The sequence below is a fragment of the Onychostoma macrolepis genome, chromosome 09 (genome assembly GCF_012432095.1).
Source record: "Onychostoma macrolepis isolate SWU-2019 chromosome 09, ASM1243209v1, whole genome shotgun sequence".
NCBI classification, from domain to species: domain Eukaryota; kingdom Metazoa; phylum Chordata; class Actinopteri; order Cypriniformes; family Cyprinidae; genus Onychostoma; species Onychostoma macrolepis.
The window spans coordinates 16,123,724-16,147,700 of record NC_081163.1 but is presented as its reverse complement, the minus strand read 5'-3'; the positions used below and the strand labels follow the sequence as shown (position 1 = coordinate 16,147,700).

The following is a 23,977-nucleotide window of genomic DNA, read 5'->3' as shown; positions in this document are numbered from 1 at the left end:
GAGGAGGAGGGAGATTCAGGGCTGGATGGAACCAGTGCAATGACAGATGATTCAGGGCAATACAGGAAATTAACCACTTCAAAATTATCCAAAATATTTACAGAGGCCAGTTGCAACTTCCCCTTAGAGGCGGAAGTGTTGTGGGGTTTCTTTCCATACCGTTGTTTGTACTCCATTAATAGTCCTTTGGGAACGTGCGGTGTTGCCTGCCCACACCTTGTGAGGCTCATGCTCCAGGGCAATGATCGGCTCAGTTGCTTCCATTTGCATTGGCTCATGAATCGCGGCAGGCTCAAACTCTCTGTCTGTGGTGGGCTCAGGCAAATGCTCCATGCAGTGGGGTGATAGCTGGCTGGGCTCTGGGTCAGGCTCTGTTCTAGATTGGGGATAGAAGCTCCACTGGATGGTGAAAGTTCGCCCCGATCCAGAACTATGATTTTATGGTCTCGTCAACATAGGGGCTGGTGACGACAAGACAGCAAATACTCTCTGCATAAACAAAGAGATTGTGGCTCAACTGTTTACAGCTTTTTTTCATTTCATTTTAATATAATTTTTCCTGAAAAAAAAACAAAAAACAGATGATCCTTCCAAAACTTGATTTACAAGAGACATAGCTACACAGTTTTAGATGTGCACATTTGATGTTGACATGGCCTGTATTAACTTAAATATAACTGACTTTTCTTCCACTACAGCACAGGGGATCCTACAGAATGAGGGGGAGAACTTCATGGGCCAGATGTACGAGCTGACAGATGACTGTGACAGCATTATGGATCGTTACCGCATGTCTCACTGCCAGTCTTGCCATGTGATGGACGGCCACTGGCTCTTCTATGAGCAGCCCCACTACAGAGGCAGGATGTGTTACTTCAGGCCTGGAGAATACAGGAGCTTCAGCAATATGGATGGCATGAGATTAATGAGCATGAGGCGTATCATGGACTCCTGGTACTAATATTTTATCTTTGTAAAGAATTAATTTCTCTATAAAAATAAAAAAGTGTCATGAAACTAATTTCAGTGTCATTCATGTTTGTATGCTCACAAAAATGCCTCATGAGATAAATAAAAATTTATTAAACACTAAAGACCTCACAGGCAAGATATGATTTACTTCAGATCTGGAAACTGTAGCATTTTCAGAGACATGAGAATGAGTGTAATGAGACTTGAGGTATGTCATGACTTGAAGCATGAGGCATGTCATAAATACCTGTTTGTAAATGGATCCGACTTAATCTGATAAATCAAGAACAAATAAAATTTGAACTCAACAGCTTACAATATAAATTCAGCAGTTGCTTCTTTTTCACTAACAGCCAATAATAAATCAAAATTACACCAACACTTGTACTAAGCTCGCAAGTATAGTTAGGTCCATATATATTTGGACACAGGTGCAATTTGTATTGTTTTAGCTGCTGACCAAAACATATTCAAGTTACAGTTATAAAATATGTGGGCTTAAAGTGCACACTCTGAGCTTTAATTTGAGGGTATTCTCATCAAAATTGGAGGAAAGGTTAAGGAATTACAGTTCTTTAATATGTACCTCCCCTTTTTCAAGGGACCATAAGTATTGACTCAATTGACTCAAAAGCTGTTTCATGGACAGGTGTGGGCTGTTTTTTCAATATTTCTTTGATTCTAAGTGTGCCATTTGCATTTGGAAGCTGTTGCTGTGAACCCACATCATGCGGTCAAAGGATCTCTCCATACAAGTGAAACAGACAATTGTTAGGCTTCAAAAACAAAACAAATCCACCAGAGAGATAGCAGGAACATTAGGAGTAGCCAAATCAACAGTTTGGTACATTCTGAGAAAAAAAGAACATACTGGTGAGCTCAGCAACATAAAAGGCCTGGATGTCCCCGGAGGACAACAGTGGTGGATGATCAGAGAATCCTCTCCATGATAAAGAAAAACCCTTTCACAACATCCAGTAAAGTGAAGAACACTCTCCAGGGGGTAGACGTGTCACTGTCAAAGTCTACAATCAAGAGAAGACTCCACGAGAGCAAATACAGAGGGTTCACCACAAGGTGCAAACAAAGCCAGACCACTTCTGGAAAAGGCATTCTTTGGACGGCTGAAATTAAGATCAACCTGTACCAGAATGACAGGAAGAATAAAGTATGGAGAAGGCTTGGAACAGCTCATGATCCAAAGCATACATCATCTGTGAAGCATGGTGGATCAGTGTGATGCATGAGTGTGCATGGCTTCCAGTGGCACTGGGTTACTGGTGTTTATTGATGAAGTAACAGAAGACAGAAGCAGCCGGAAGAATTCTGAAGTGTAGATATATACTCTCTGCCCAGATTCAGTCAATGGAGCAAAGTTGATTGGGTGGTACTTCATAGTACAAATGAATGATGACCCAAAACACACAGCAAAAGCAACCCAGGAGTTTTTGAAGGTAAAAAAGTGGAATATTCTGCAATGGACAAGTCAATCTCCTGATTTCAACCTGATTGAGCATGCATTTCACTTGCTGAAGACAAAACTAAAGACAGAAAGACCCACAAACAAACAACAACTGAAGTCAGCTGCAGTAAAGGTCTGGCAAAGCATCACAAAAGAGGAAAAAGTCTTTGGTGATGTCCTTGAGTTCCAAACTTAAGGCAGTTATTGCCTGCAAAGGATTTTCAACAAAATATCAAAAATAAGCATTTTATTTATGATTATATTTATTTGTCCAATTAGATTTGAGCCCCCTAAAAATGGTGGGACTGTGTGTAAAAATTTTGTAATTCCTAAGCTTTTTATGTTATATTTTTGTTCAACCCCTTGAATTAAAGTTTAAAGTCTGCACTTCAATTTCATCTTGATTTTTTCATTTTAGTTATATTCTAGTCACATACAGAGCTAAAATTATGAAAATTGTGTCAGTGTCAAAATACTGTATATATGGACCTAACTGTAGGTACTTGTATATTATCTGTCAATCATGAATGAATGGATGACAGAAATGTGAAAACAGATAATGCCCTGATTTCTAAGCTGTTTCAAAGCCAGTATCACATCCACTGAGCAATCTCACTCTAAAACCCTTAAGGGGGAAAAAAAACCCTTTAGGTCAAAGCAGGCATGTGGATTAAGAAGTGCAGGAAAACAAAACTTGTTATCATACAATTTAAAGACAAAACATTTTTTTCTCATGTATGCAAATTAGAAAAAAATGTCAAGTCTCATAGCAAGGCTGTGATACTGATCTCAGTGCTTGATGTTGGAGAGGTCAGAGTATGCCAGGTGACTCTGTCTATTGGGAAAAAACCCAGCATACCAATGTATTCTCCAAAATTAAAAAAAGAGTTCAGTCCTTGGTGGATTTCCCTGGTGGACTGCTGATGACAGTCTAAACTGATAAAGGTGCAATCAGTAAGTTATGTTTGACTTTATACTGACACCTACTGGCCAAACATGGCAGAAAATTGAAATGTCAGAGACAATATTTTTATCTGTTAGTCCAACCATTCTTAATTATTAAGTGTGACTGACACAAAAGGGTGAGACATTTGCACAAAACGTCAACATTATACACAACGTTACTAAAAAAATTAAAAAAATAAAATTCAAGAGAGTGACCTTAATCTTAAAGTAAAAATATTTGTCTAGTGGCTATATTTCTGATACATTATCAAATCTGTTCATCAAATAATTTAATTATTATTATTGTTTTAGTTTAGTTTGCTCTTTCATAGTGATATCAACCAAATTTATTTACTTTATTTTGTGGTTTTCAGAAATCAATATCAACTTTAAATTAAACAACCGTAAAAAAATAATAATAAAAATAATAATAATAATAATAAACCCTATTTCTCTCATCTATATGGTACAGTCCCAAAACCTGAATTAATACGGAAAATACCAGTAATCTAAACTTGTATAAACTCATACAGTGCTGACGTCTTATGGGGTTATTCTGATGCAATTTTAAAAAACTCTGGATAAATGTTGCTCTAGTTCATCAATTGGACTTTCTACTGATGCATGAAGTTTATTAACTGCTTCCAATTCACACTGGAAGTTTATCTTCTTTTTCCTCACATTTTTCCCTTTGTTTCATACCTCACACAATATTTTCAATAGTAGGCCTATTTGCTACAATCTCAACAATTTTCTTGCATTTACAATGAGCTCTTTCCCTAAATCCTTTACATTGTCTCCTATATTATAACGGCATCTTGAACAGAGGAATTGTATGTTGTGATGGCCATAGTTATTGTTTTACCACACTCATCACTTTGAGGCCTGCTGTTTGTCATAGGCTCAGAGGTGTGGGAGTTGCGGATCGCTCCAATATTGCTCCAATAGCAACTGCTTTGAGCATTTAATTTAGCTTCTTCCTCATTTTGTTTGGATTGTTTTCATATTCTTTTTATGTTTTGTAAAGCACATTTAACCAATGCATCATACCATACATTTAATTTTGTTTTATTATTACTGTTAACAGTTGTCAAATTACAATAAGTAGTTAGTTATGTGAACTCAACAAGGAAGCCCCCATCAGGTCCATTAACAAAAAAGCCTTTTGGTTTTTAGGGACTGGTTGAACTGTACTTTATTTTAGTGCCACCTTTTTCTAAAAAAAAAAAACATGTGCAATCTACATTTTAATAATAAGAATCATTGATACGCCTCATGCTCATGAATCTCATGCCACCCATATCTCTGAAGCTCCTGTATTCTCCAGGCTTGAAGTACAACATCTTGCCTCTGTAGTGGGGCTGCTCATACATGAGCCAGTGGCCATCCATCACATGACAGGACTGGAAGTGAGACATGCGGTAACGGTCCGTGATGTTGTCACAATCATCCATCATCTCATGCATCTGACCCATGAAGTTCTCCCTCTCGTAGATCCTCATTCTGAAGGATCCCCTGTGCTACAAAGGTATGAATAGAAATGTACAGTTCATGCTAAATTGTTATAATAGCATTTAGTGAGCAGCTCTGTGGGAAGAAAAGTTGTTTATTCTCTTACCATAGGGATCATTCGGCAAGATCTGATGCAGTCATTCATGCCAAACATAGCATAGTCACCCCTCCTAAAGAAATACTGATTTCCCATGTAGTTTGGACGGTCGTACATCATCCAGCATCCGCTCTCTATTCTGCAAGAGTGACAACGGCTCATGTAGGATGACATATCAGCACAGTCGCTCATGCACTCATAAGAGCGACCCTGGAAGTTCTTGTCCTCGTAAAAGATGATCTATTTTGGAACACAAAAGAAGTAATAAGACACTTGTGTGCTTTTAAAAGGAGTCAATCAGCATCTTAAAGATGTACTATTGTTTTTATTTTTAAGTATCAGTGGTACTTACTCTGCCCATGATGGTAGTGACTGTCCTTTTGGAGCACTTTCGTACTGATATGATGACACTCTGTTCATGTTAACCCTTACATTTATACCTGCCCAAACCTAAAGAATATGTGCCTCCCATTGTGAAAACTCCTGACAAAGCAGCATGGTATAGAGACCCATGGAAAGCTGAAGTGCTTTTGTAATATGTCAATATAATTGAGTCTCTAGTTTCCAGGTTTATCAGTCTTAAGTAGACAATAGAGTGGTTTGCATCTTGGTGTTTCTTTTGTGTTTATAAAATGAATGACCAACTGACTAATTATCAGCCCAAAATTATGTGAGGAGTTCCTCTTCTAATCCATATATCCATTTGGCATTTTTATTAACTGAAAAATGACTGTTTATCTCACCAGAGCAGCCAGATCAACTTGACAAGATTACTGGCAAATTCAGGTATGGATAAAAAGAGGCTCTCATTTCCTTTCCCTGACACATGAGTCTGAGAAAGTTTGTTAGTATGCCTAAAAGTATGTCTTTTAAATCTCCTTAATCTATGTTTTTGAGGCGTATCGCCATCTCAAACATGTGCATACAGGTTTTGGAACAACAACATTTATTTATTGGCCAGGTATGCATAACATACAAGGGATTTACTACCAGTATGAGGCGTCCCACACACACACACACACACACACACACAAATAATAATAAATAAATAAAACCTTTTTTAAAAAGATACGTTTTCTGTAGCCGCTTGTGATCTCCTTACTATATACCTTAGCAGTTTTTCACTTAAAATTACACATATTGGGAAAAGGGAAATCATTGATTTTGAATGAGAGCTGTGTTCATGATGTGTTCAGAATCCAGATATATCAAATGTCTGTGCTATGTCATTGTTTTTGAAATGTCGAGTTATTAGAACAATTTCCAAACAGAAGAATTTTAATAATGGTATTTTTTCTAGTATTAATAGTTTATGTTAACCCTTAAAGCATTATTTAGGGATTAAAAAGCTAACCACAGAACAGGTTTAAACCATAAGTAGTAATGCAGTACCTATTATCAACAGGCCCTGTTTTAACAGATCAATTTTGAACAACATTGTGTTTTACAAAAAGAAAGACTTTTAAAAAAGCATATTTCAAAATGTCTGAAAATGTTATTGTGGAAAGTGTAAATGACCTGTAGGTTATGTCAAAATGGACCACAATGAATGCACTCTGAATGCTTCCATACTTATCTGCTGAGTCAGGAGGTTGTCCTCAATCTCAATAGCAAGCACACAGTTTTATTCAATTCGCCCGGGTATAAAAGTAAGGGTGAGACCTGGCAGGAGGACAGAGCAGTGTAAACGGAAGAGTGTCGAATAATTTTAAAAAATGACTTCAGCAGGCATGAGCATGTGCAAGGTAAGTAATGACATAATAAAATAATGACTAAACATCCCTTTCTCTCACTCTAGTAGAATGTAACATTTACTGAAGTACATACCTAATATTGCTAGTAACCTCATGTTAAACCTCGTCAGGTCGTCTTCTACGAGGACAGGAACTTCCAGGGTCGCTCTTATGAGTGCATGAGCGACTGTGCTGACATGTCTCCCTACTTGAATCGCTGCCACTCTTGCAAAGTGGAAAGTGGCTGCTTCATGATGTACGACCGTCCCAACTACATGGGAAATCAGTATTTCTTTAGGAGGGGAGATTATGCTGATTACATGTCTATGTTTGGCATGAATGACTGCATCAGATCTTGCCGTATGATCCCTATGGTAAGAGAATAATACACTGTGTTGACTTGCCACAGAGTTGGTTGCTAAATGTTCTTACAACAATTTAGCACAATTTTTACATTTCTGTTTACATATTTGCAGCACAGGGGATCCTTCAGAATGAGGATCTATGAGAGGGAGAACTTCATGGGCCAGATGTACGAGATGATGGATGACTGCGACAACATCATGGATCGTTACCACATGTCTCACTGCCAGTCCTGCCATGTGATGGATGGCCACTGGCTCATGTATGAGCAGCCCCACTACAGAGGCAAGATGTGGTACTTCAGGCCTGGAGAGTACAAGAACTTCAGAGATATGGGTGGCATGAGATTCATGAGCACGAGGCGTATCAATGATTCCTTCTATTAAAAAGTAAATTGTATTAATGTGACAAAATTTGTGTTACTTGACAATAAAATACTTCTGAACAACTCTCTTAAAACACCTTTGTTTATTTTATTTTATTTTTTTTATTGTTTTATCATACTTAAGTGAAATCTAGCAAAACAGCATAAGAATCATGGCCTATGGGTACTTAACTAAGTTGGAGACTGCATCACTTCGTGGTCCAAAAAAACAAAAAAAATTTATTAGATCGCTAAAAACTTTTGAAATCTTACAACTTCATTCAATCCAGTTCCAATCTAATCTAATCTTCAATCATGTATGTATGTATGTATGTATGTATATATATATATATACATATATATATATATATATATATATATATACACACATATATACATACACACATATATATATATATATATATATACACACATATACACATATACATATATATACATATACACATATACATATATATATATATATGGGTGGATAATTTATAAAAAATTTTACAGAACAATTAAAAGGAATATTTCATGTTTTATCCCGCCAAGCTCTATCAAACAGTATCTGCTGAATGCTGTTGATTACCACAGAAAAACATTGATTTGTTCCAGATTTCATGTCATACACATGCAGACCTGGGCTTTGTTTCTGTGGAATGAGCTGTGACCTATCCAACGCGTCTTGCACTGCATCAGGGCTGTAGCAGTAAGCAAGGCTACTGGGTCATGAACTTGGGCATGGTAAAGGGCACAAAAAATGACAATGCAGACCCATGGCCTGCAACTGTAAGATCCAGACTATGGGCTTATAGGCCCATTCAAGATCATCAGTAATTGTGCTGGAGCAGCAGTCTCAGCAGTGTAGTAGAAGGTTCTGAAGATGGAGCAGAAAATGGAACAGTAGTGGCTGTGACTATAACAGGTCGTAAGGAAAGGGCTGTTGAGACAAGAAAGAGACAATAGGAATGATATTAAAAAAAAAAAAATTTCAAACAAACACTAGATAGACAAAGACATGCACACAAGCTGGAACAGTTGCAAATCCAGGAGTATGAACCACTCATGAATTCAAATATGAATTCAACCAGAAGACACAGGAATATCCTATGCTCTCTTCACTTTCTCTCAAATCTCTCAAAAGGTTGGGAAAACTAGTTCATTTCATTTCAGAGTATCTCTCACATAGCATAGCTTGTGGGTTTCTCCTGGTTTGCTCCTGGTTAGCTGCAGTGAGAATTTACCAACAGTAGTCCAAGGAGGGACAAACCACAATCCAACAACAGGGTGTTGGGCACCTCATCGACGCATGAGAGCAATGAAGGCTATCTCGTCTGGTCCAAACCAATAGAAGGTCTACTGTGGCACAAGTCACACTAAATTTTAATGAAAGTTATGGGTACAATCTTTAATGTTGCTGGAACAACCCCAGTCTGTAAGGAGTCATTTATAATACTAAGAACAACAGGACACAAAGCATCAAAAGCAAGATTAAATTAGCTAGTGGGAATAGGGTCAAGCAAGGAAGTGGTAGATTTCATACTAGATACCTCCCGTTTAAGAGTCAGTATCAAGTTGAGGAAATTTAATGAGAAACATCTAATGTTTAAGAGAAAACATTTCATTTAATGTTTCAGAGATACATCAGTGAACTCAGGTGAACAGTGACATGAGGTAGTAGAAACAGGTGCAACGGAAATTTGTTTATGAACATTATCAATATTTGAATTGAAAAATTGAAGGAATGACTTACATAACTGCTGAGAAACAGGCATGGTAGAAACATTAACTTGAAGCAGATAATTTATAGTTTGAAACAAGTGTCTCGGGGTTTCCTTGGTTGCTTTCAATAGTCTGTGAAAAAAAAGATCTTGCAGACTCAATTAGTACTCTGTAATCACCCAGAAGATCCTTCCAAGCTAAATAGTAAACATTCAAGCCAGTGAGACGCCATTTACGCTCCATTTTCTGAAAGGCAGCCTTCTTAGTGTGCAGAATGTCATTATACCATGGAGCAGAATGAGCAAAAGTAACTGTGCGTGTCCTCAAAGGAGCAAAAGTGTCTAAGGGTGTATTCACACCTGTCTTGTTTGATTCGATTGAAATGAACTCATGTTTGTTTCCCCTCTTGGTGCGGATCTTTTGGGGAGGTGTGAATACAGCAATCGCATTCGGGTGCACACCAAACAACCGCACTGAGACCCAGCTGAAGAGGTGGTCTTCCGCTTCCAAACGAACTCTGGTATGGTTAATTTAAGGTGTGAATATGAACCGGCCTCGATCCGACCGAATTGCAGAAAGCACGCTTAGAAATACACAGCTCGCGCATATAGTGCTGTTGTTTGCATTTCAATAGCTTAAATCACTTGTTTTTAAACTGCAATGCTTAAAAAACATGTGCAAAATTAGTTTTCGTGACCATAGCGCACAGCAACGTGACATGGGCACACTAAATAGGCTAAAGCTTGCCGCAAAGCCCCAGCAAAAGTTACAATGAATGTGTCTGGGGGAAATGGTAAGGAGATATTTGAATTATTTATTAATAAACTAGTGTTTTCTGAGTCAGTGTCACAAAGATGAAGTTAAAAATCCTGACTCGCCATCTCCTCATTGTGTGTGTGTGTGTGTGTGTGTGTGTGTGTGTGTTTTGTTTTGTTTTTTTTTTGCAATTTCGAGGTGCTCAGTTTTATTTTGGTTTTAGAAAAGAACTTGATTGGTCTAATCACAAATAAAATTTTTCTTGTTTTTGTTACAAGCTCTCTGTGCCTTCTATTGGACTTTTATGTCACTTCGTGTCTACATTGGTGTTTGTAGTCCATTTGTAGTAAATTTGTTCATTGGTTCCCCTTGATGAGTCTACCCAGGTGAGTCTTGTTATCTTGTTAAGCTTGTTAGCCCCCCGTGTATGTATAGTCCTAGTGTTTTTTTAGTTCCTTGTGAGTTGTTGAATGTAATGGTTGTCTGTTTGCCCATCATTCTGTTCTTTGTTCCCTTTGGTTTTTTGGGTTATTGCGTGTTTTAGTTTGTCCATTAAATACCTGCACACAGATCCTTGCCTCTACCTGTTTCCTAGTGATGGTGAAGTGAAGCGTTCTGAACCAGTGAAACTTTCAACACAATTGTATCGGAAAAAGGTTCATTACTCAAAGCTTTTCAACACGGTTTATGTTGTCGCCATCTAGTGGTCATAAGAATGAATCGCACCTTCCAAAGTGCTGTGTTACAGCTGCTGGTTTCACATCACATTTTATTTTATTGTATATAAATAATGGTCATTGTAAAAGTCACTCATTTGTGTCAGTGCACTGGCACTAAAATAAGTAATATAAAATCAAACAAATTCATAAATTAAATCTGCTAATGCATTATAATGTAACATAATGTAAAGGAAACGGCGCTAAGGTTCGCTTCGTTTGAACCAGATACTGAAGCAAAACGACTCAAGCTCCAATACAGTGCTTTAATGTGAAATGTGATGTTTTTTTCAATACAAGCTTTGGATCTTCCGTGTTAAACGTAGCATCACTATTACCTTTTTTTAAGTTTTCCTCGACTTCTCCACAATGTACTGTTTTTCACAGGCATGTCTCTTTGACTATTGCTTATACTATATTTAGTACAAGTAAAGTACTTAAGCACTGTTAAAATCAGATAATCTTAGACTTTTACTCAAGTTGTTTTGGAATTGGTGACTTGTAACATGTAGTGGAGTAATTTTCACTGTAAGGTATCTCTACTTTTACTCAAGTATGGTTTTCAGGTACTCTTTACACCTCTGCCCCAAACTAGCAAATACAAAAAAACGTCCAAACCAACTTAAGGGTTACATTTTTATTGATGTTCAACAAATAATAAACAGATGTAATACAGATAAACAAATGATAAAGCTTGGCTTATTGAATATTAGATCCCTTTCTTCAAAAGCACTTTTTGGAAATGATATGATCACTGACCATAAACTAGATGTGCTCTGTTTGATAGAAACCTGGCTAAAACCAGATGATTATATTACTTTAAACAAGTCCTACCCCCCCCAAGATTACTGTTATAAACATGAGCCATGTCTAAAAGGTAAAGGGGGAGGTGTTGCTACAGTTTATAGCAGTATTTCTCAGAGGTCGGATTTCAAGTATAATTCGTTTGAAGTAACGGTGCTTCATATAACGTTATCCAGAGAAACAAGTGTTAATGATAATGCCCTTGTGACGTTTGTACTGGTTACTGAATACAGGCCACCAGGGTACCATACAGAATTTATCAATGAATTGTTATTTTTTTTCTATCTAAGTTAGTGCTGGCTGCAGATAAAGTCCTTATTGTTGGTGATTTTAATATCCATGTTGATAATGAAAAAGATGCATTGGGATCTGCATTTGTAGACATTCTGAACTCTATTGAGGTTAGACAACAGGTGTCATTACCTACTCATTGTCGAAATCATACTCTAGATTTAATACTGTCACATGGAATTGATGCTAATGGTGTTGAAATTCTGTAGCAGAGCGATGATATCTCAGATCATTATCTAGTTTTGTGTATGCTCCACATAGCTAAAGCTGCAAATTCAACTCCTTGTTACAAATATGGTAGAACCATCACTTACACAAAAGAATGCTTTGTAAATAATCTTCCTGACTTATCTCTTTCCCAGAATTTTAGATATGGTTGCTCCTTTACACTTAAGGAAGATTAAGGAAAACAGTCTGACACTGTGGTATAATGAGCACACTCACGCCCCAAAGAGAGCAGCCCGGAAAATGGAGTGCAGCTGGAGGAAAACAAAACTAGAGGTTTTACGTATTGCATGGAGGGAAATAGTGTTGTGACAGTACCAAAATTTCAGTATTCGGTACCAATACCAGTGAAAATCCATGGTTCTCTGTACCAATTTCGGTACCAAAGCAAAATACAAAAACATGCTAATTGAACAAAATTATTTTTTTTATTAATAACGTTAAACAAAAATAAAATGTACAAAACCAATGTCATTCTTTATAAGTTTTTCTACAAGTAATAAAAGTATGAAAAAAGTAAACAAGTTTAACCCAAAGGTTTTTGTCATATTTCTGCTGCCGCTGAAAAACATCTGTAAACTGTTGTCTGTTAGAACGATTCGATTCAAGACGATTCACAGTTAAATTTGATGTGATTCGATTAACGATTTGATTTGATTTGATTCTGCATTCTTTAAGTGCAATCACAGGATTATTAAAAAGCTTCCCCTAAATTCTTTATATGCTTAGTCAGAGGGCAACACAGCAGCCTTTATGGAGTCAAAAAAAAAAAAAATAGTCAATTGTTAGAGGTTAATCTAATGCTGCTATGGCATGACATATGGCATACGTAGAAGTTTACCCTAGTAAAAAAGTAATATATTTTAAATACATTTATTTCAAACTAAGTATAGTTCAAATCTATTAATACATTGACATATCGCTCGAGACTTACTGATATAAAAATTATAATTAAACTTTATTTGGAGTACTACTTGTGCACAATGCACATTTCCTAATATTAAAGAGCAGGTCAAATGGGTTTTCGAAAAATATCTGTTCCGCAGTTTATACTTGCAATAGTTCCACTTTAGCACAATCAAATGTACTTCAGTATATGTTTAATTGGACTTTCACACTACTCCCTCACAATGAAAGTGCATTAAGTACAAAATTAGTTGTTCCAATTTAGCAGACTTTCAGTATACCAGTTCAGTATACAATTACAGGGTATTTATATTAAGCACTTAAAGACAACCCGAATTCCAGAAATGTTGGGACGTTTTTTAAATTTGAATAAAATGAAAACTAAAAGACTTTCAAATCAATATTTTATTCACAATAGAACATAGACAACATATCAAATGTTTAAACAGAGAAATTTTACACTTTTATCCACTAAATGAACTAATTTCAAATCGGTCGTGGAGTGTGTAAAGGAGAGATGTGAGGGCACAAACAGCACTGTTTAAGGTCTCCATTAATTCGTGCTTGTAGTAATTTAATGTGTATATATTTTAAAGCACTGAATCGCTTGCCAGGGTTTGTAAACAATGCCTTGAGAAACCGAGTAAATTGTTACACCCCTAGCCCCAAATCATAATGTTTCCACCTCTGTGCTTGACTGTAAGGTTGGTGTTTTTTAAGTTATAATCAGCATTTCTCTCCCTCCAAACACAGTGGGATGAGTTGATACCAATGAGCTCAAGTTTGGTCTCATCTGACAACAGAATATTCTTCCAAGCCCTCTCTGAATTATACAGATGTTCACTGGCAAACTTCAGACAGGCCTGTACATGTGCCTTCTTGGGTTTCTCCAGATATTACATCCAGTGGGTTACACTACAAGTTCAACAGTGCTTGCAAAAAGGCATTCTCTGCTCTGACATGTTATGTCTCCCTCAACCCTTCCACTAACTGTTGTCAGCCTTTTTTTAAAAAACAAAATAATCATCAATAATCAATTCCCAGAACCACAAATTATCAATTGTTCTACTTTATAAAGGCTAAAAATTCTATTGACAAAGTTTAAACATTTAATTGAGAGCTCTTAACAGCAATATCAGACTATCAATATCTGCTATGAGTGCTAACAAGAGTCACTCTGTTTCAAACACTCAAACAAGCAAATAAAAAAAAATCCTATTAAAGTTGACATTAAAAAGAAACGTAATAAAAATCTAGGTGTGTTAACTTCCTATACAGGCCCAGGTTATGAAAGCGTATTTAGTTTAACCTATATTTTGGCTGTTTAGTGTGGTCTTGCCACTGGAACTGCTTTACAAGCAGAAATTTCTAATATTCTCCACCACAAGGCTTGAAATAATAACCCTTTCAGGTCTGTAGTAGCAAACTGTACAATTCACTACACCATGCAGCTGACTAAGGCTTTTTTAAACAATAGGAATACAAATTCTTTCAGAGTCCATATAGTATAAATAAGGCAGCAGGCTGTCATTACAGTAGCAAATTTGGAATAACCACAACCGCAACCATGCACGGAAAGGTAAGCCAAGATCAAAGAATAAAAAATTCTCAACATCTTAATAAACTACATAATTTTTGCTTTTCTGATAATTGATTGCTTTTCTTCTCTAACTGACATAGAACAAAATCTTGCAATCTCAATACAACAAATTGTTTTTGAAGTGTTGATAAACAGTTATTTAGTCAATGCTGAATATTTTATGTTTGTCCCAGGTCATCTTTTACGAGGACAGGAACTTCCAGGGTCGCTCTTATGAGTGCATGAGTGACTGTGGTGACTTCTCCTCCTACATGAGCCGCTGTCACTCTTGCAGAGTGGAGAGTGGATGCTGGATGATGTATGATCGTCCCAACTACATGGGAAATCAGTATTTCTTTAGAAGGGAGACTATGCCGATTACATGTCTATGTTTGGAATGAATGAATGCATCAGGTCCTGCCGTATGATCCCCATGGTAAGTTCCACTAACATTTTGCAATAAATTAACTTCATTTAATTTTTTTTATCCAAATTCAGAATAGATACTATAAACTACCAAAACTAAATCACCCAATGACAACTTCTTCACTACAGCACAGGGGATCCTACAGAATGAAGATCTACGAGAGGGAGAACTTCATGGGCCAGATGTACGAGCTGACTGATGATTGTGACAACATCATGGACCGTTACCGCATGTCTCACTGCCAGTCCTGTCATGTGATGGACGGCCACTGGCTCATGTATGAGCAGCCCCACTACAGAGGCAAGATGTTGTACTTCAGGCCTGGAGAGTACAGGAACTTCAGCAATATGGGTGGCATGAGATTCATGAGCATGAGGCGTATCATGGACTCCTGGTACTAGAGTTCTAAAGGGTCAATAAAATAATTTCTCTACAACACTAAACATTTGTTTTGAACATTCTTTAATGCAAGTATTTGATTCGTATGAATGAATAATCCACATAAAACCATCCTATGAAATAAACTCGCAAATAACATATTGTAAAATACAAAAAGATATAAAAGAACAAAATGTTATTCAAGTTACAGTACGAGTACAACAAAGCTAGGCATAATAGTAAAGTTCAATTGAATTATATTATTGAAACATTTGTGTGAGTAAATTACATCAATTCTGACACGACTTGTGAAATATAACATCTATGTTCTTGTGGAAGTCCAGAAATGTTTGCGTGATACGCAAGAACAAACTTAATTTTCCATTTACCATGTTAAGGGCTCGAAATGAACTTTTTTACTTGATAGCACTCGTGTTTCCAACTTCGAAAACTTAGGAGCACCAGCAAAAATTTAGGAGCACCCTAATATGTTTTTATATCAGTTTTGCATTTGTTAACACCATCGGGTAGGTTTAGGGCTGGATTTGGTGTAGGGCATATTTCCAACACGATAGAGCATTAACCTTTAACGACAGTCCCCAGATATGTGAATTCTGAACCGCCGCAATACATATCTGAAGCAACATAATAAAAAAAACAGCAATACGTACCAATATCTAAGTAATAAAAATGTGCCAGGGTTCACATATTGAACCTGTGTTTTAGCGCCACTCAGTGGACATTTCTATTTGAAACTGCGGCGAAAGGTGCAACAAGGTACGTAAAACGGTGTCGCACAAAAAGTGCGCAGAGGTACGTATTTTTATGATACCAGGTTGTTGTTTGCTCTATTACAGGCTGAACTCTCTGTAGCCATTTAAAATTAGAGGCAACCGCTGCATTTTAACCATGAGGATTAACAATTAACCATTTCTGATTCAAATTAGATTGTATAATTTCAAAATCTGAAGCAAAATCAGAATACTCTATCTTCAGCTTTCTAAAATTATGCTACATAAAATATATATGCACAACACAAAAACAGCAGATGCGCTGCATAATAATGAAAATTCACTCTGACAGCAGGTGGAGCTTAAGGAACATCAGCAATGCATCGCTTCCTTGGTTACTGCTGTAAACAAACAGCTTATAAATACTACTTTAATATGCACAAAGAGGCAAGATGAAAAATTACTACTATCTAAATTTTTATGAAGACAGTCAGAAAGATACTCAGAGATGCATTCATATAAACCCCCATACCCAATTCAATATTTAAGATTTTCTTCTAATATTTCGCTCATCGTGAGCAGTGATCTTGCTCTGCCTGCTGCAGCGTTTCCTCCTATTAACGTCCATCTTGGACGTTAATAGTTTCTGGCCTCTGTAGACATTTGGAACAAAACCCAGCCGCTTCTGAGGTAGCTCCCTGTCACATGACAATGGAGTGCAGTGTTAGTGAAAGGGAGTGACTGACATCTCATATTAACCAAAACAATCTAAAATCTGCATAAAAGTTAAGAATGTAAAGATGAAGTTTAATTGGTTATGTAATGTTGGATAGAATGCTCTTGTATCAGCTCACAGCAGGCACATAGTAATTAGCAAATGTTTTGTACAGAACTTAAAATAGGTCGCAACGCAAAACAATTATTTGCACTTGCATAAATGCTCCCAAATATATTTTTGAGGTCACACAGATAAAATTTCAGGAGCATATGCGACCAAAATGGTCACAGTTTCCAGTCCTGCATATTTGATGTGGCCTATATGTGTTGATCAATGTTTATGCGTAAATAAGAGTCTACATCAAATCTGTTCATCACATAGGCCTAAAGCAATTGCGTCTCTTCAGAAGAAAAGACTGCCCAATTTACATGGATTTCTTTTATGAACGCTTTATGAACTTCTGAAGTGTAAACGTTTTGGTGAAATTCACTTTCAATGAAGAGACCGCAATCTCAGGTTTTGCTATTAATTAATTTGCTATTTTTTTAAATTAATATCTTAATTTGTGTTTCAAAGATAACCTAAAGTCTTGTGTGTTTGTAATGACATTTTTGGATGAACTAACTCTTTAGTTCTGTTTGTCCAGAGTTTCAGGCCCTATTTTTCTCTGTATTCATAGCACCTCATTCCATGCCACAATCATTAAGTTACTGTTGAAAGTTAAGGCCACCTTTAAATTTTTCCATACAGCACCGCAAATGTTATGTTTTCAAATAATGACAATTCTCACATTTCAGTCAACTACAAAAAAGAATGATCTTCCTTACCACAAATGGCACACTTATGTCAGACACCTCAGTACAATACATGTAGCCACAACATAGACCTACTGTCAACAAATCTAATGCATAGTGTTTTATGGCATAGTAGCATAATGACTAATGATTAATGGCCATAACTTCACATTATAGGTCTTTTACTCAATATAACCGCATCTTTCAATGAAGTTACAAATAAATTACATTTCAAGAAGACAATATAACTAGGTCAATGGGCCTCACCTTACAAACCTGTGAGTCTAGGATTTGACAAGTGGTGGGATGTATTAGACAGCAAGTGAATAGTCACTTCTTGAATATGTATTGAAAGCAGGAAAAATGGGCAAGAGAAAAATCTGAGTGACTGTGTCATGGGCCTAATATTGATGCCTAGACGATTCAGTCATAGCGTCTCAAAAACATTAAGTCTTGTGGGATGTTCCCTGTAGCTATGCATAGGTTAGTACCGACCCAAAGTGGTGTAAGGAAGGACAACCAGTGGACCAGTGCCAGGCCCATTGGCACCCAGGGCACACTGATGCACATGGAGAGTGAAGGCTAGCCTGTCTGGTCTGATCAGACAGAAGAGCTACTCAAACTGCTGAAAAATTTGATAGATGCAGGCCATGAAAGAAAGGTGCCAGAACAATCATGTGCAGCAGCAGACTGGTCAGATTGCCCATGATAAACCCTGTCCACTGTCGAAAGCGCCTACAATGGGAATGTGAGCACCAAAACTGGACCATGGAGCAATGGAAGAAGTTTGTCTTGTCTGATAAATCACGTATTCTTTTAGATCATGTGGGTGACCAGGTGAGTTGTTTACCTTGCAGGACAGATCTACTGCTAATGTCTTGGTGGCAGGACACATCCAGGTGTTCTTGTATAGTCTATGCCACAACACAGAGGAATGGGTGGCATGACATTTATGAGCATGAGGCATATTACAGATCTTTGGTACTAGTGTTGTACTGTATTTGATATTTTAATTAAAGAAATCATGACTCCATTTAGTTTCAGTATCAATATGTCTGTTACATCATCTAAAATTGCCTAAAACATGCACAAATCTGGAGATGTCAATGCCATAACAGTGCAAGTCTGCCCATGAAGAGCACATAAAATTCATATTAACACTTCAGCATCATTTGGTATTTTCCTGCGATTAAAATCACAATTCAAACATTCATGAACACAGGCGTTTAATAAGCAGCACTGTTATCATTCGCAAGACAGCAAAAAAATAATTTGGTCTGCTGCCAAATGATACAAATTCCTATTGTTGTTCAGCAGCTGACCACTCTTTCAATAAAGCAAAAAGCTGACATCTGAAGTTAATTGAGGTCACTGACAATGTCTCTTTTCCAAAAGTATATAAAAGGATCGCAGTAGTCCTCTCTCAGTGTAGGACAACACAATGGGAAAGGTGAGGCTTTTGTCTAATCTTTGTCTCATTGAATATTTTAACATTTAAAAAACAATGTCATCTGCACAACTTCTGGAAGGGGAGGGGGTTATTTGTGTGTGAATGCATAACACATAAAGGAATGAAACAACAAAAAACTCTCTTACAGCTCATCTTCTATGAAGACAAGAACTTTCAGGGCCGCTCCTATGAGTGCACTAGTGACTGTGCTGACCTGCACTCTCATTTCAGTCGCTGTAACTCTATTCAGGTTGAAAGTGGAAACTGGATGGTATACGAGCGGCCACACTTTATGGGTTACCAGTACTTTCTGCACCAAGGCGAATATGCTGACTACCAAAGGTGGATGGGTTTCAATGACTGTATCAGGTCCTGTCGAATGATACCCCAAGTGAGCCCTCCCCTTTTACTTAAAATTCCAAATAATACAATATGCATGGTCTACACATCTTATAGCATTACAGCTTCCTGTGATGTTTAAATAAATGTGTTTTCACCCCATAGCACCAGGGATCCTACAAAATGTTGATCTATGAACATCCAGACTTTGGTGGTCAGATAATGGAGTTCACTGACGACTGTCCATCACTTTATGAACAATTCCATTATAATGATATCCATTCTTGCAATGTTCAAGATGGATACTGGATCTTCTACGAGCACCCTAATTACAGAGGCAGACAATACCTCATGAGACCTGGCGAATACAGGAGGTACAGCGACTGGGGTGCCATGAGCTCAATAGTTGGTTCTATCAGACGTATTACCTTCTGAAACTGAAAAGCAAGAAATAGATCTGGAATGAAAGAAACTATGCAATGAACCATATTCTGACATTACTTTTGGAAAATAAATGGAAACATTTATTTGTCTAATTAACTCCTGCTGCATTTCAGACAGCAGTCAGTTTTTGCACTTTCTTTTTCAGCTGAAGCGCACATACTAAAAAACAGCACCTGATTACTGGACGAAGTTGTATTTTGTGTCTAATATTGTCAAAAACCATAAATGGTTATATGGATAAACTATTTAAAAATAATGAAGCAAATTACAAACCATAAAACAAATACAACAGATACAGATTAAATATTAAATATACTCGTTTTTCTAATTCAGTAGGTTTAACATGTATAAATTTATTTAACACCGCTAAAGTCCAAAAAAGTCCAAAAAAACTCCAACCTCCATCCCCTGCTAGCGCAGAGCCAACAACGACCGAAATCGTGCCATCCGCTCCTTGCTAGTGGCTGGAGGAAGAATATGAATGCCCATGGTCCAAAAGAAAAACAGAGAACACTGCCCAACTGCTGGATCTGATGTTGGCTTCAGTATTCTGTCACGGATCACTCATGGAAAACATATGATCCAAGTGCAGTTTATTAATCCACAAAAAACAAAGATCCAAAACCAGAGCAACAAGCAGAAAAAAAAAAGGCAAAAGGTAATCCACAAACAGCGCAACAGAAAACAATACTGAAGCAAACAAGCGCTAACAGAACATGGTATATATAGGGGAACTAAAAGGACTAAATGACACACAGCTGGGAACAATAACCAGTCACAAAAATTAGTTTGGAAACACTTTTTGTCGAGAAAAGGGGCTTTAACGCAAATAAATGTCACATGACAGAATTAGCCTATAGGCAGCATCCGTGTTCATGGTGTTGCTCACGTTAAAGCACCGTTTCCCTGTAGTTCAAAATCGCATTAAATCATATTCATATTATTAAATTGCATCTAAAATGATTTTATACATGGTAAGAAAAAGACGAGTTACCTCTCAAACATAATTATCTTAATTTGATGTTTCTTTAGTAGGCTAGCCTACGTTTACGTTCTTTTTTTTACAGTGCACTGTTCAGTTTATAGCCTGTAGTCTATGCCTTTCAGCTTGACCACCATACCCCTGTGATATTATGCCAAGCACATTTTGTTTTACATGGATATTGGAACGCGAAGTACAAAAGTTTAAATTAATTTGTTTTGGCTTGTTAGCTTCTTATATTTTTATTCTTGTTTTGTTCTGAGTTCTTTCTACCGTTAAATTTAAAGGATTTGTTGTGGAGTGAGGGGAAATAAAATGGCATGTTTTTTCAATATGTTTGGCTGACTGTATTTTATTATGACAATGAACAAACTAGCGTTGTCAAGTCAGTAGGCTATGCTTAACTGTGCGCGTGAGGCGCCGGCACGATCACTTGATCCCCCTTATAAAAGTGGAAACAACTTACAATAGCCTACTCCTTCATTTGTGGTCATTTAAGAGTAAGATATTATTCAAAACTATTCAAAATGTTTATTTTATTTGTGTAGGCTACATTCACGATAAAAACAAAACATGTGCTTTCGTGAAATAAAGGAAACAAACAGGATGTGGCTTTCTCTGTGCTCATCACAAAAATGAACCAAAATTCTGCATATAGGCTGCTAATTGTTACACAGTTTTTTTTTTCTTTCGTTTTGCTAATTCATTAATTATTTAGAAAAATATATTTTGCATATGGGCCTATTTCTTTTATATATAATAGCTTTCAGTTTTTCTCCGTTCGCAGAAGCGCTGCAGGTGCGTGACGTGCATGTGAATCCTCACGTTCATGTTGTTTATGCTGCTTTTTGCATGTATAAAATTAATCCCTGGAAAACAAATTTAGGTATTTTTAATGGATCACAGCCACCTATCAATTGAAATTTAATTTAATTGTAATTTAACATAATTATTGTCAGTTAACGGTTAATATGGCTTAACGACCTTCGAGCAGATGGCTGTAACAGTCCACCCCAAGTCAGAATGTACTTTCACTCTGCCTATAGTTTATGTCAAGAAACTGCTTATAATTTTTGTTTACACATCAAAATAATAAATGTGAATTTTACATGGGTGTGTTGACTAGTTAAAACAGCCTGTTCTCATTTCTCATTCAAATAAAGCAGAATTTACAAACCAAATTGCTGTGTTATTTACAGCAATCTCTACAGCAACACATCCAAAGCAACTAGAAGGCTGAGTGGGCTAAGGTGTCCTTCACTGTCACTGACAGCAACAGTGCAGTCATGGGTGGTTTTCAAGATGGCTCCTTGATCGTAGGCGTTTCATGTACATGCTAACATGGCTAATTAAATTTGCAGCAGTTCGCAGGTGACCAAAATTTCTGTTAAACTGTCTTCTAGCGACATGATTACAAACAATTTACATGACTATCTCAAACAGGATACTGATCCAGATGAATTTATGTTGGCGGAGGAAGAATTTCCATGTCTCTCTGAAACCCCCTGTAAATCACCAGCCCCCAAGCAATGCAGAATTGCGGATAAAGATACGATGGTCATACTCTCGCAAATCTCGGATCTTTCTCGGCTGGTGCAGAGCAGATCGGACACGCTGGAGAAGTTGGTGGATCGAAACTCACAGGTAATGAGTTTATCTGTGCCATTCCCACAGATCGAAAAAGCACGCAAGGAAAACAAGAAAGCATTCTTCGTCGGTGGCCGTGCTTTTGTAGATGGCGTTGAGATTTCTCCACCCACTTAAACTCAGAGGGATGCCCTACTATAGTTAAGGTGATTGGTACTGGAAGAAAATAAATGTTTACAGCCTCTTTTAGAGCAAAGGTACTCTCTTCCTCATTTTGTTTAAAGACTTGAATGAGGCTGAGTCTCCAGTTCTAAAGTTTATGATTTGTAATTTTATAAAACAGGCAATAATACAAACATTTTCTTTGCTTTAAAAGGGGATTGCTGTTTTCATCCCTGTATACACTTGTTGAAACCATTTAAGATTTGCTATAATTTTTTATAGAAATCCTCTGGGTTAAACTCTTTGTGTTTTCTATAGGTTTTTGTTTTATGTCTTTATCTTCTCTTAACTGTAGATGGTTACGTAACGTTAAGAGGAAAGCCATTTTTTGTACTTGAAGCATTTTAATACAGACCTTTTTTTTAGGAAGTATTGTAGCGAGCTGGCAAAAAGGAAGAAAATTGAAGAGGTTACATTTTTATTTAAAATTTCTACTTTATTATCTAAAAGTGTAGAATATTTTGAAAAAGCAGAACTCACTTAACAGAAACTTAAACTAGAGGAAATGTACAAACAAAAGGCTGAAAGGGATTTTATAAGGTCTCGAAGAAAATGGCTTGAAGAGGGTGAAAATACTCATATTATATAAACTGACCCTAAAATTATTGCAGATTTTTGTTCTGAGTTTTATAGTCATTTGTATGCTTCTAATTTTTGTCAACAATCTACCTCTTGAGTTTTTTGAGTCCTTACATAATATGAAGCAGATTAGTAATGAGGAGTTCAATATGTGAAACCCCTCTTAGTTTACAAGAAATTACTGATGCCATTAACTCTTTGAAAAATAACAAGTCTCCGGAAACGGACGGATTAACTGCTGAGTTTTATAAAGCATTTAACAAAATTTTAGCTCCTTTTTTGTTTGAAGTTTTTACAGAGAGTATAGACAGAGCCTTGCTTCCTCCGACTTTGTGTCAAGGATTTATAACCTTAATTTAAAATCCTAATAAATACCCCTTGTTAATTTACAGTTGGCGGCCAGTTACGTCGTTAAATAACGATTATAAAATTATTGCTTTGGTTTTATCAAAAAGATTAAAATGTGTTTTGAATAATTTAATTGATGAATGTCAATCTGGCTTTCTACAAAAAAAAGACACATTTTTAATAATATTCGTCTGGTTTTAGATATTCTAGATTATTCTGACTTTTTCCCTAATGATAATTTAGTTCTCTTCTTAGAATATTATAAAGCCTTTGATTCTCTAGATAGAACATTAATTTTTGTTACAGACTCTTTGCAAGGTGGGATTTGGTGACTTATTTTGTAGATCTATTAAAATGCTTTATACTAATTGTATAATAGAGAATGAGGATTACGTCACAGTCTTTTCACTCTGCGTTGCATTTCGGGAAGGCGCTGCCATATTAGCAGGATACGCTATCCGTTGCCATGGTTACTTCGACAGCGAGACCAAGAGAAATAGCAACAGGGAGAGAGATCAGATTAATTTA

General features: G+C 36.7%; 3 protein-coding genes and 1 pseudogene across 5 annotated transcripts; 3 read left to right on the top strand and 1 right to left on the bottom strand.

Annotated features, from left to right (window-relative positions):
- Positions 1-4,626: 4,626 nt before the first annotated feature.
- On the bottom strand, positions 4,627-5,408 carry LOC131547374 (gamma-crystallin M2-like). 3 transcript variants are annotated; one of them, XM_058787905.1, is made up of 3 exons: positions 5,400-5,408; positions 4,998-5,228; positions 4,627-4,899 (listed from the first exon to the last, which is right to left on the bottom strand). In XM_058787905.1, exons 1-3 carry the CDS (start codon positions 5,406-5,408, stop codon positions 4,627-4,629), a joined length of 513 nt encoding a protein of 170 aa, XP_058643888.1. The 3 variants fall into 3 exon arrangements, with proteins under 3 accessions (XP_058643888.1, XP_058643886.1, XP_058643887.1); XM_058787903.1 differs by lacking the exon at positions 5,400-5,408 and adding an exon at positions 5,331-5,349 and having other exon boundaries at positions 4,998-5,230; XM_058787904.1 differs by lacking the exon at positions 5,400-5,408 and adding an exon at positions 5,341-5,349.
- A 1,295-nt stretch (positions 5,409-6,703) lies between these two features.
- Positions 6,704-7,470, top strand: LOC131547371 (gamma-crystallin M2-like). The gene is made up of 3 exons (XM_058787900.1): positions 6,704-6,733; positions 6,853-7,095; positions 7,198-7,470. Exons 1-3 carry the CDS (start codon positions 6,704-6,706, stop codon positions 7,468-7,470), a joined length of 546 nt encoding a protein of 181 aa, XP_058643883.1.
- Positions 7,471-14,438: 6,968 nt separating this feature from the next.
- On the top strand, positions 14,439-15,278 carry LOC131547373 (gamma-crystallin M2-like; annotated as a pseudogene).
- A 3,767-nt stretch (positions 15,279-19,045) lies between these two features.
- LOC131547370 (gamma-crystallin S-1-like) lies at positions 19,046-19,793 on the top strand. The gene is made up of 2 exons (XM_058787899.1): positions 19,046-19,339; positions 19,453-19,793. Exons 1-2 carry the CDS (start codon positions 19,070-19,072, stop codon positions 19,720-19,722), a joined length of 540 nt encoding a protein of 179 aa, XP_058643882.1. The 5' UTR covers positions 19,046-19,069; the 3' UTR covers positions 19,723-19,793.
- The last annotated feature ends 4,184 nt before the right edge of the window (positions 19,794-23,977 follow it).

Coding starts and splice junctions, on each gene's coding strand:
- LOC131547374 (XM_058787903.1), bottom strand. Junction 4,900..4,997: donor CTTGCCGAATGATCCCTATG/GTAAGAGAATAA, acceptor ATACCTTTGTAG/CACAGGGGATCCTTCAGAAT.
- LOC131547371 (XM_058787900.1), top strand. CDS start 6,704: ATGACTTCAGCAGGCATGAGCATGTGCAAG. Junction 6,734..6,852: donor CAGGCATGAGCATGTGCAAG/GTAAGTAATGAC, acceptor AAACCTCGTCAG/GTCGTCTTCTACGAGGACAG. Junction 7,096..7,197: donor CTTGCCGTATGATCCCTATG/GTAAGAGAATAA, acceptor ACATATTTGCAG/CACAGGGGATCCTTCAGAAT.
- LOC131547370 (XM_058787899.1), top strand. CDS start 19,070: ATGAAACAACAAAAAACTCTCTTACAGCTCATCTTCTATGAAGACAAG. Junction 19,340..19,452: donor CCTGTCGAATGATACCCCAA/GTGAGCCCTCCC, acceptor TTCACCCCATAG/CACCAGGGATCCTACAAAAT.